Genomic DNA, 11,341 nt, shown 5'->3' on the forward strand with positions numbered 1-11,341 from the left:
CCTATTCGCTCAAGCACTGTGGCAGGACCTACCCAGGACGTTTCCAGTTTATTAGTCCGTGATGCCTTCAGGACCATAACGTGGTCTCCAGGCTGGAAGCACCGCTCCCTGGCAAACTGGTCATACCAAGCCTTTTGGTCTTGTTGTGCCTGTCGGAGATTGTCGGAGAGAATATTCCACTTGAACAGTGGGAAAAAAATTGGAATACCAGATTGAAGTATACATCATCCGTGGCTATCAAGGAGAATTACTACAAGATGCAATATAGATGGCATTTAACACCTTTGAAATTAGCTAAAATATATAAAAATAAGAACCCATTATGTTGGAAATGTAATACCACCTCTGGCTCTTACATTCATATGTGGTGGTTCTGTAACTATGCCAAAAAGTTCTGGAACGGGATTCACCAGTTAATTCAAGCAATCTTGGAGGAAAAATTTTTGTTAGATCCCAAATTGTATTTGTTAAATATTGTACTAAATGTGGAATTAGAAAAAAAGTATGGGAAACTGCTGTTTCATATGATTGCAGCAGCCAGGATAATCTTTGCGTCCCATTGGAAAGATACGCAACATATAACACGGGAAGATTGGTGTATGAAGCTTTTGGAATACAGTATATGGAAATGGATAAACTTACCTGTCTTGTAAGAAACCTGGACTGGAATCAAACGAAAAAAGTATGGAACCCTCTTATGGTTTATATGAAACGGGAGAATTTACTTTCAAATTTTGTTTGGTGACAGGAGAAACCCATTTCATGAAAGATATCTTTATATATATATATATATGTAATTAATGCTCAGAGACAACAGGTTAGGAACAACACGTTTTATTCTATATACGGTTATGTTAGGCTTGTAAGAAGCACTTATAACTATGGTGAGTAAACGTATTAGGAAATCAGCCTGATATAAACATGTCCCTTCTCCTCTAGGAAATCAAAAATGTTATTGCTTTATACAATATTGATGGAAAAGGCTTAATAGGTTTTCTTTTTTTCTTTTTCTTTTCTCTTTCCTGTTAATGCTGCTGTTCGATCTACAGTATTGTTGTTTGTTGTTAGTGTTTTTAAGAAAACTTTCAATAAAGATATAATTAATAAAAAAAATAATAATAAAAAAAAGTCTGCCTGATCACTTTCATCTCACAGTTATGCTAACAGGTGTGTTTTTCATCTAGATTGCCTGGGATGAATTTATCAAGGTTACTGAACTGAAAGAAGAATGTGATGAAGAAGACAAAGAGGAAAGAAACAATTTTGATATGAAAATGCTCATATTAATGTTAATTCAAAAATTGGAGGAATCAAAAGAAATGCAAATACAACAACAGAAAGTAATCACAAAGATGAAAGGTAAATGGGTTTTGCTTATGTCACGCTTTCCTTAAGGCATGACCTGGATGACAGAATTGGGAGCATACTTATCAAATTTGCAGATGATACCAAATTAGGGGGAATAGCTAATACTCCAGAGGACAGGATCAAGATTCAAAATGACCTGAATAGACTAGAAAGCTGGGCCAGAGCTAACAAAATGAAATTCAACACAGAGAAATGTAAGGTATTGCACTTAGGGCAGAAAAATAAAATGCACGGATATAGGATTATGGGGGACACCTGGCTGAATGAAACTACGTGTGAAAGGGATCTGGGAGTCTAAGTAGACCACAAGTTGAACATGAGTCAACAGTGTGATGCGGCAGCTAAAAAGGCCAATGCTATTTTAGGCTGCATCAATAGAAGTATAGTGTCTAGATCAAGGGAAGTCATAGTGCCACTGTATTCTGCTTTGGTCAGGCCCCACCTAGAATATTGTGTCCAGTTCTGGGCGCCACAATTCAGAAAGGACATTGAGAAACTGGAGCCATGTGTCCAAAGGAGGGCGACAAAAATGGTGAAGGGTCTGGAAACCATGAATCCCTATGAGGAAGGACTGAGGGAGCTGGGGATGTTTAGCCTGGAGAAAAGAAGGTTAAGAGGTGATATGATGGCCCTGTTTAAATATTTGAAGGGATGTCGTATTGAGGAGGGAGCAAGCTTGTTTTCTGCTGCTCCACAGAATAGGACAAGGAGCAATGGATGCAAGCTACAGGAAAAGAGATTCCACCTGAACATTAGGAGGGACCTCCTGACAGTTAGGGCTGTTCAACAATGGAATGCAGTCCTTCCTCAGAGGGTGATAGAGTCTCCTTCCTTGGAGGTCTTTAAACAGAGGCTGGATGGCCATCTGTCGGGGATGCTTTGATTTGGATTTCCTGCATGGCAGAATGGGGTTGGACTGGATCAGGGCCCTTGTGGTGTCTTCCAACTCTATGACTCTATGATTCTAGTGTTTAACTCTCAGCCCAGCACTTAACAAAGCTTGCTTATCCATAATTCTGCATCTGAAACTGTCTGTTCAGACCCAAGCCTGAAGCTGACACTGCTGAGACGTGGTTTGAATGGAGGTTAATGGAGGCTAAAGGAGCACATTTGCACAGTTGTCAGAGAACCGGGATGAAGCGCTACCTAGTAGGACCTGTCTGTACAAGAAAGCAAGGGAAGGGTCTAAGCTGAGACCCCACTGGGCCAGCAGGAATTGCTCTAGAAAACTGATTTTTAGAAAAAGTCCCAAAGAGAGATCTATCATGAGATGATAATGTGACGTAATAGAAAAGGCAACAATGGTCAGCAAAATGGAAGCCAGGAGAGAAAAAGCAAGAATGCATTACAGGTGGATTCGCTCCACCAAGGAAGCCACTGTTGCCCTGAGTTTGAGCAGGGCAGGGGGTGATGGGGGACTCTTCTTGAGGGTCTCTCATTCATAAGGTTGCCATAAGTTGAGGTTGACTCAATAGCAAATAACAACAAACATCATCCAAGCTCTTACTATGTTATTTCTCTGTTCCCTGTGTGGGACTCTTGTGGCCACTGGATAGAAACCAGGAGATTCGAGCATCTCAGTCTAGGAGAAGCCACTCAAAAATGCTTCCACCCCCCCCCCCCCCCCCCCCCCGGTTAAAAATCCCACATATATTTTGGAGGTAGTGCCATGAATAAGGAGACATAAAATGAAATCCCAGTCTTTAGAGTTGGAAAGGACCAGAAAGGCCATTTAGTCCAACCTCATTCTGCCATGCAGTAATGAACAAATAAAGCACTCCTGAAAGGTGAGTCCTAACTCTAAAGACATGGCAGAAAATGCTTAGCTGTCAGAAAGGAAAAAGTGCTGAAGTCCTCATTGGCCAGCAAGAACTCACGAAGCGTATGGCACAGAGACCCACTTGCCTCTTTCCTCTCAGAAGCTGTGGATACAGATATGTTCTGCTAGCCTTGTGCCATCTCCCAGGCCTTGTGCCATCCTAGGCCAGGGGCACCAAGCAGGTTGAGAAGCTGTCACACTGCTAGAAGCAGCAGTCAACATGTCTATGGATGTGCAGCTTTGTACTATCAGCAAGTGGATGCAAGGAGGCAAAGATGTGCATGTAAATCTCCAAAATTTACAGCTTTCCCAATTTTCCAATCACTTCCAAGATGATTTCATGGCCATCAAGAACAGCTGAACTCAATGCATGCTCAGCAGTGGCTCCTCTTCTTCATCCTGGAGAGATGTGACCAGTGGTTTGGATGAAGGAATAGAGGGCATTAAGAGTATGGTGAGGCGAGTGAGGATTTCCCTCTTCCGCCCCTCTAGCACCGAAGAATAATACCTTTTCTGAGGGAAATGCACTTGGGGCACATGCTCCACAACCAACCCACTTTAGGGGCAGAAAATTCTTGGCGGATGGGACAGTTTGTTGAAGGTAACAACGCAGTCCAGTGGGATGTTGCAGAGGCAGAACTCAGCATCCACAGGCAAAGCCAAGAGCCTGGCCTAAGCTGGGGAGGAGGCTGTGCCCATCCCCTCTCTTACACACTCATCCTCCACTCCCCCTCCCTAAAGTCCTCCTGGGTGCCTTGTAGGGCAGGCAGGCTCAGAAGTTGCAAAACCAGATGTTCTGGCAGAGAAAAACTGTGATGATGTTTCCCTCCAAGACTCTGAGCAGGCTTGGTCAAGGCTGCCCACGTCTTTCGGGTCCTTCTTTCTGGAGTGGCTGGCATCTCCTTGAATTCTGGCTGTGTCCTGGGAAACAGACCAGGGGTATAAAGGAAGCAAGTCCACATGGAGGTCTGACAGAGTGCATGGGCCCCTCATTTTATCTGTGTCCATCTACCAGCTGAGGCATTTGTCAGGTGGAGATGAGAGCAATAGGGGTTTATTTGCTGCAGTCCCCAGATGGCTGTCAAGTAGGTGTTTTGGTCCCACCCCACCCCACGGAAATGCCCTTTGAGGGACACTACCTGACCCCAGTTCAGAGCAGGTCTCCTTCCTTTTCCTGCTTGCCCAGGCCTGGGTCCTGGAAAGGGGTTTGTGGCTTCCTCTGCCTTCTTCCAGCTTCCCCAGTGGGGCTCCCCTACTTTTGTCTTGGGCAACATGGGCATTCCTGGCACTTGGAAAGACTCGTAGATGCAAAGGGGCCGTCCTGCCCCCTCTGGCCCACCCCACCCCACCCCACCCCACCACCCCAGGAAGGGAGGCAAGAGATGGGGCTAAGGCAAGGGAAGCTCTGGCAGGGTCGTCCGCAGCTCTGCCCAGCAAGGATGGAAGACTTGGTGTGTCCCAAAAACCAAGTGCAAGGTTGTCTTTTGGTTCCCCCTCCCCTCCCCACCCCCCAAATCTGTATAAATTCAGAGCATCGAGGAGTTTAAAAAGACTATTTTTTCTTTTGTTTCTCTCACATTCATTCAGTCACTAAAAACATCCACAAGCTTTGCAGGAAGGGGGAGCAAGCCCCCCACTTCCCTCTAGCCAGATATAGCTTTAGTAAACCATAAACCAAACAATGTGGCTATAGATAGATATATAGATATTTGTTTGTTTTTTTCTTCCTTTCAAATATATCGTGATTAAAAAGATGCAAAAATGATGTGACTGGATAGAGTGGGCGGGATCTGGCGTTGGCATCCTTCTCAATAGGACTGCCAACCTACAGAATGACCAGGATTTATTATAGAGACTCTTTCAAATGCGTCCCATGACCCCCAAGAAAATGCACCCTCCCCCCTCCCCATGAATGTTGCAAGCGGAAGCGCTGGGTTCTCGCTTGCCCCCTTGGATGCCCCAAACATTGTCTATTCCATGCGACTTCCACCCTCTCTCACCAGGCCAAGGAACACAGTCTTCCAAAAGGCAGGTCCTCTCTTTGTGTATGTGGTCTCTCTCTTCTCCTTTCTCTCGCACCCTCAACCCCAAACCCCAGTCCATATCAGTCTTCCAGCTTCTCCTCCAATGAGATGGTTTGTTGGGCAGGATTAAGATACTGGTTGTGTGTCTGTTTCTGTGTGCATGAGTTAGGGGTGGGCAGGCCAGCCCTTTTCTGATTTGTCTTTCCTTTTCTGCTTCGCCGCAAGACAGCCATTACATGCATTCTGTTATTGCGCCACTCCTCTCCCCAGCTCCTGGAAGGTGCTGCCAGCCAAGGTACCAGGGCCCTTCTGACCTTCGTGGCCATTGCCAGTCAGAGCCTGCTTCTCCCTCTTCACAACTATCTGCAGAAGGACACCCAGGCTGAAGTCTTTGGCCCACTGGGCCCATTCCGACCCTTCTAAGGATGTGCGTTTTACCTTCTGTGAAGCAACTGGCATACCAGAGCCACAAAGCACAAACACTGCTGTTAACCGATGTGCTCCCCTCTGTTTCCTCTTGTTTTCCCCCCATCCCCGCAACCAAAACTGACTGGTCTCCATCCAACCCCCGAAAGGCCCTTCCTCTTTAGTGCCACCTGCCTGCCCACCTGCGCCCATACACATACAACCCCTTCAAGAGGTGTCCCCGATAATGGGGCACCACTCTCCCGTTCCCAGAGCCAGAAGCACCTGTCCGCGAGTGACTCTCTTGGGGGCGGCACGCGGCGATAGAAAGACCAGTCCCCCACTCCACTCTGGGTGGGTTGAAGGGGTGCATTTCCATGCGGCATTTTTGGCTCCATTGTGCGTGTGAGAGAGATTGGAGAGAGATGGGGGAGAGAGAGTAGTACTTGCCAGCTCCCCGCCCTTCAGTGCAGTGGTCAGAGTAGAATAGAAAGGAATCCCACGGGTTTCTGTTTACTCGTTTAGGAAATGTCCCGTTCTTGCCCCTGCGAGGGGAGGCCAGCACCGCGCGGGATGGTCAGCTATCTACCAGCTGTTTGAGTCTGCCGCTCAATGTTCATGCGGGTGCCCGACCCGCGTCACCCCCACTCTACAAAATCCTCCTTAGTCAGGGCTGGCAAGTGGGTCCCCTCGATTTCATTGTCCTCCCAACTTGTCTCGATGCTCCACCAGTTGATGCTTTCCAGCCAGTCCCCCACATCCTACTTGTTCCACAGGTGAAGGGGCTTCTGCATGAAGGGCCGCGGCGGATGGAGGGCGTGCAGCGGGGGCGCCCGGAGAAGGAGAGGGGGACGGGGACCGGCTCCCGGGCGCTCACGCTCTCACCCCGAAGCGCACCTCCTTGGGTTCATGTGGGATGGAGAGGCTGGAAGATTTGAGGGATGGTGGGTGGGGTGACCCATAGGGCGGACGCTGCTCAGCGGGGTCTGTCCTGTCCAGGGCGGGCTTCACCGACTGGGTGTGCGTCGGGTCACAGGGTAGCGGCTGCGGGGCCGGATGGTTATACGTGGTGCCCGAGCTGCGCTGGGAAATGTACTCAGTTCTCCTAAACTACTGAAAAGTCTGCAGAGGAAAGAGAGGGCAACAAAGCAAAGTTGAGGGTGAGAGAGGCACCGGGTACCCGACCACACACACGCCCACGCACACGCACAAAAAACTACAAAGGAGAGCAGGGGGATTACTGTGGTTCTGCAGAACCCCAGGGAAAAACCCTTGCACCCCAAGGCAAAGCAGGACCCTCTTCAAACTCTCCTCTCTGCGCTCACTCACTATTAGTCCTTAGTAACAGAAGGAAAACCACCCTGAGATTCTTGGCTTGGAGATAAAAGGCTGGAGATAATATTTGCATTAGTAAAAGTAGTGATGTGAACTGCATCTGTTAATGGTTTAGTTCCTTCCAGAAGGTAGAATCTCTGAAGGGAAATGGCCCTCACAACCTCTCCTATGGCTACTGAGCTATTTCTTTGGAGGTCAGGCAAATGGATGAGAGCCAACATGGTCTGGTCATTTGGGAGGGTTGGGCTAAGTTCTGGAGACCAGGGTTCAAACTCCTCGTTCGGCCTGGAAACCCATTGGGTGCTTGGGCAAGTCATATTCTCTTGGCCTCAGAGGAAAACTGTCCTCTGAACAGATCTTGCCTTAGGGTTGCCATAAACCAGAAATGACTTGAAAGTACCACAAACACAAGTGGGTTTAGCTGTGAAGTTAGCAGCGTAGTTGTTTGAGTGAGGCAGCAATGCGGTGTGTGGGAGGGTGCCAGACTTTTTGCTTTGTTCCTCCATTTTCTTCATCTCTGAAAAACCATTGTGGGTTTTAAGAACCCCAAAGAATTTTTCTTGCAATAAGCAAAATGGCTGGTCTGGGAAACGGAGGGTTTTTCTCTTCTGTGCTGGTAGAACCTGAATTGTGAGTTTTCTGAGGGCACTTAGACCACAAAAGGCATTGAGGATGTTTTGCCACTTGCCCGGCAGCTCCTCTGAAGGGATGTGAGCAGCATCCCTTCCCTTCATGTTCGTTTATCTTGAGGGAAACATCCTTTACCTAGTGCATGCAGTACTTGATCATATGGGATTGTGAGACAAAAGCAAGTTCTTGTGCTGGCTTGCCACCATTTATGCTTTCCATTGGATGCCAACTTTTGCGGTTGCAAAAATGGCTCATGTTTTTAACTTATAAACTCTGCATTTCCATTATGTGCCAACTGGTGTTACTGTCTGTGGCCATGCTGCATGTTATCCTTTGCCTTGAGATGCTTCTTCTTCTCTGATGAGGGAGTCTGTAGGCCTCTTGCTTGTCTCACTTGAGCCAGGTCTGTGAGCCCTTGCCCAGTGCATGTGTGTGCCAGGCCTCAAAGGAAGCAACTGGAACCATTTGTTCTGAGTCGGTAATGGTTTTAATTGGGAGAACAAGGTGGCAACTGGTTTCCAAGGTAGAGGCTAATAGGCTAGAACAAAACAAGGCCTTCATTTGCCAGACCTCTCGGCCTAATGCTACACGAGTGGTCAAGGGCTGGCGGAAATGGGCGAGGCATCTCCAAGCCCTTGTCTTATAGCTGTTGATGAACAGGTGTCCTATTCCTAGCCAAAAGGAAAACAACACAAAAGACCGCATGAAAGATTTTGGTGAACCTGTGGGTCGTGGCATGGAGGAGCAGTGTAGGAGCTGAGGAGCATGTGTAGGGGTAAAGTCAGAAAAGCTAAGCGCAGCATGCGCTCAGGCTTGTAGAGAGGTTAAAAAGAATAAAAAGAGATTTTTTGGATTGTCTGCAGCAAAAGGAAGAAGAAGAAACAGTAGGGCCACTGATGGAGAAGATGGCAAAATGCTAACAGAAGACAGAAGAAAGGCAGAATTCCTCAAGACCTTCTTTGCTTCCGTCTTCTCAGAAAGGCAAAGGGGCTCAACACTGAGTAATGGAGCAGAGGACAGAATAAGTAAAGAGATAGTAGGGAACACCTATTAATCTAAATGAATTTAAGTCTCCGGGACCCGATGAATCCATCAAGGGTATTAAAGAAAATGGAAATGAATATCGAGCCATTGGCAATCCTTTAAAACTCCTGGAGAACGGAGAAGTCCCAGCCGACTGGCGGAGGGCAAACGTTGTTCCCATCTTCAAAAAGGGGAAAAGGGTGATCCAACAATTATCGTCCCGTTAGTCTGAGATCATCCCAGGAAAGATTCTGGAGCAGATCATTAAACAGAGTCTTGTGAACATCTAGAAAGCAATGCCATCATCACAAAGTCAAACACGGGTTTTAGAGAAAGAAATCATGCAGACCAAACCTAATCTCCTTCTTTGATAAAATGACCCTTTGGTGATGAAGGGAATGCTTTGGTTATGATATCTTGTTTCATAAGCCTTTGACAAGGTTTCCCATGATATTCTTGCAAACAAGCTTTGAAAATGTGGGCTAGACAAAGGAACTGTTCAAGGATTTGTCATTGTTGATCCGGCCGAAGCCAAAGGGTGCTCAGCCATGGCTCCTTTTCATCCTGGAGAGAAGTGACCAGAGGGGTCCCACAGGGCTCTGTCTGGGCCCAGTGCTATTCCAATCTTTATCAATGACCTGGATGACGATTGGGAGCATACTTATCAAATTTGCAGTGACACCAAATTAGGGGGAATAGCTAATACTCCGAGGACAGGATCAAGATTCAAATGACCTGAATAGACTAGAAAGCTGGGCCAAAGCTAACAAAAATTCAACACAGAGAAATGTAAGGTATTGCACTGGGCAGAAAAAATGAAATGCACAGATATAGGTTATTGGGGGACACCTGGCTGAATGAAAAAGTACAGTGAAAGGGATCTGGGAGTCATGAGTCAACAGTGCGATGCGGCAGCTAAAAAGGCCCATGCAATTCTAGGCTGCATCATAGAAGATATAGTGTCTAGATCTAGAGAAGTCATAGTGCCACTCTATTCTGCTTTGGTCAGGCCCCACCGAATAATCCTGTGGTCAGTTCTGGGCACCACAATTCAAAAAGGACATTGAGAAACTGGAGCCAATGTCCAAAGGAGGGCGACTAAATGGTGAAGGGTCTGGAAACCTTGCCCTATGAGGAACGACTGAAGGAGCTGGGTTGTTTAGCCTGGAGAAAAGAAGGTTAAGAGGTGATTGATAGCCCTTTTAAATATTTGAAAGGATGTCACATTGAGGAGGAAGCAAGCTTTTTTTCTGCTGCTCCAGAGCAGAACCCGGAACAATGGAGACGTTACAGGAAAAGAGATTCCAGCTCAACATTAGAGGAATCCTGACATAGGCTGTTCGACAATGGAATGCACTCCTTCCTCGGAGGGTGATAGAGTCTCCTTCCTTGGAGGGTCTTTAAACAGAGGCTGGATGGGCCATCTGTGGGTGTTTTGATTTGGATTTCCTGCATGGCCGAGAATGGGGTTGGACTGGATCAGGGCCCTAGTGGTGTCTTCTCAACTCTATGACTCTATGTTCTAGTGTTTAATCTCAGCCCCAGACTTAACAAAGCTTGCTTATCCATAATTCTGCTCTGAAACTGTCTGTTCAGACCAAGCCTGAAGCTGACACTCGCTGAGACGTGGTTTGAATGGAGCTTGATGGAGGCTAAAGGAGCACTTTGCACAGTTGTCAAGAGAACCGGGATGAAGCGCTACCTAGTAGGACTGTCTGTACAAGAAAGCAGGAAGGGTCTAATAGCTGAGACCCCCCCTGGGCCAGCAGGAATTGCTCTAGAAAACTGATTTTTAGAAAAAGTCCCAAAGAGAGATCTATCATGAGATGATAATGTGACGTAATAGAAAAGGCAACAATGGTCAGCAAAATGGAAGCCAGGAGAGAAAAGCAAGAATGCTTACGGTGGATTCACTTCACCAGAGGAAGCCACTGTTGCCCCGAGTTTGAGCAGGGCAGGGATGATGGGGGACTCTTCTGGGGGTCTCTATTCATAAGGTTGCCATAAGTTGAGGTTGATTCAATAGCAATAACAACAAACATCATCCAGCTCTTACTATGTTATTTCTCTGTTCCCTGTGTGGGACTCTTGTGGCCACTGGATAGAAACCAGGAGATTCGAGCATCTCATTCTAGGAGAAGCCACTCAAAAATGCTTCCACCCCCCCCCCGGTTAAAAATCCCACTATATTTGGGGAGGTAGTGCCATGAATAAGGAGACATAAAATGAAATCCCGTCTTTAGAGTTGGAAAGGACCAGAAAGGCCATTTAGTCCACCTCATTCTGCCATGCAGTAATGCACAATAAAAGCACTCTGAAAGGTGAGTCCTAATCTTAAAGACATGGCAGAAATGCTTAGCTGTCCGAAAGGAAAAAGTGCTGAAGTCCTCATTGGCCAGCAAGAACTCCGAAGCGTATGGCACAGAGACCACTTGCCTCTTTCCTCTCAGAAGTGTGGGTACGATATGTTCTGCTAGCCTTGTGCCATCTTCCAGGCCTTGTGCCATCCTAGGCCAGGGGCACCAGCAGGTTGAGAAGCTGTCACACTGCTAGAAGCAGCAGTCAACATGTCTATTGATGTGCAGCTTGTTACTATCAGCAAGTGGATGCAAGGAGGCAAAAGATGTGCATGTAAATCCCAAAATTACAGTTTCCCATTTTCACTCACTTCCAAGATGATTTCATGGCCATCAAGAACAGCTGAACTCATGCATGCTCAGCAGTGGCTCCTCTTCTT

The 11,341-nt window shown here is 47.0% G+C and overlaps 1 protein-coding gene across 6 annotated transcripts in view; it reads right to left on the bottom strand.

The window, feature by feature from the left end:
• Positions 1-11,341, bottom strand: part of LOC121932053 (SH3 and multiple ankyrin repeat domains protein 3-like) — a 324,411-nt gene that overhangs the window by 34,871 nt on the left and 278,199 nt on the right. The window contains exon 20 of one of the 6 annotated variants that reach the window (XR_006104255.1): positions 6,652-6,738. The exons of 4 other annotated variants lie outside the window; for them this stretch is intronic. Coding sequence is in view for 1 of the 2 variants with exons in the window: in XM_042470341.1 (XP_042326275.1) it covers positions 6,722-6,738 (17 nt within the window). In the remaining variant the exon portion in view is untranslated. Of the gene's footprint in view, positions 1-6,651; positions 6,739-11,341 lie in introns of those variants that run through there. One more of the 6 variants, XM_042470341.1, reaches the window with a different exon arrangement.

Source organism: Sceloporus undulatus, chromosome 5, assembly GCF_019175285.1.
Source record: "Sceloporus undulatus isolate JIND9_A2432 ecotype Alabama chromosome 5, SceUnd_v1.1, whole genome shotgun sequence".
Classification (NCBI taxonomy): Eukaryota; Metazoa; Chordata; class Lepidosauria; order Squamata; family Phrynosomatidae; genus Sceloporus; species Sceloporus undulatus.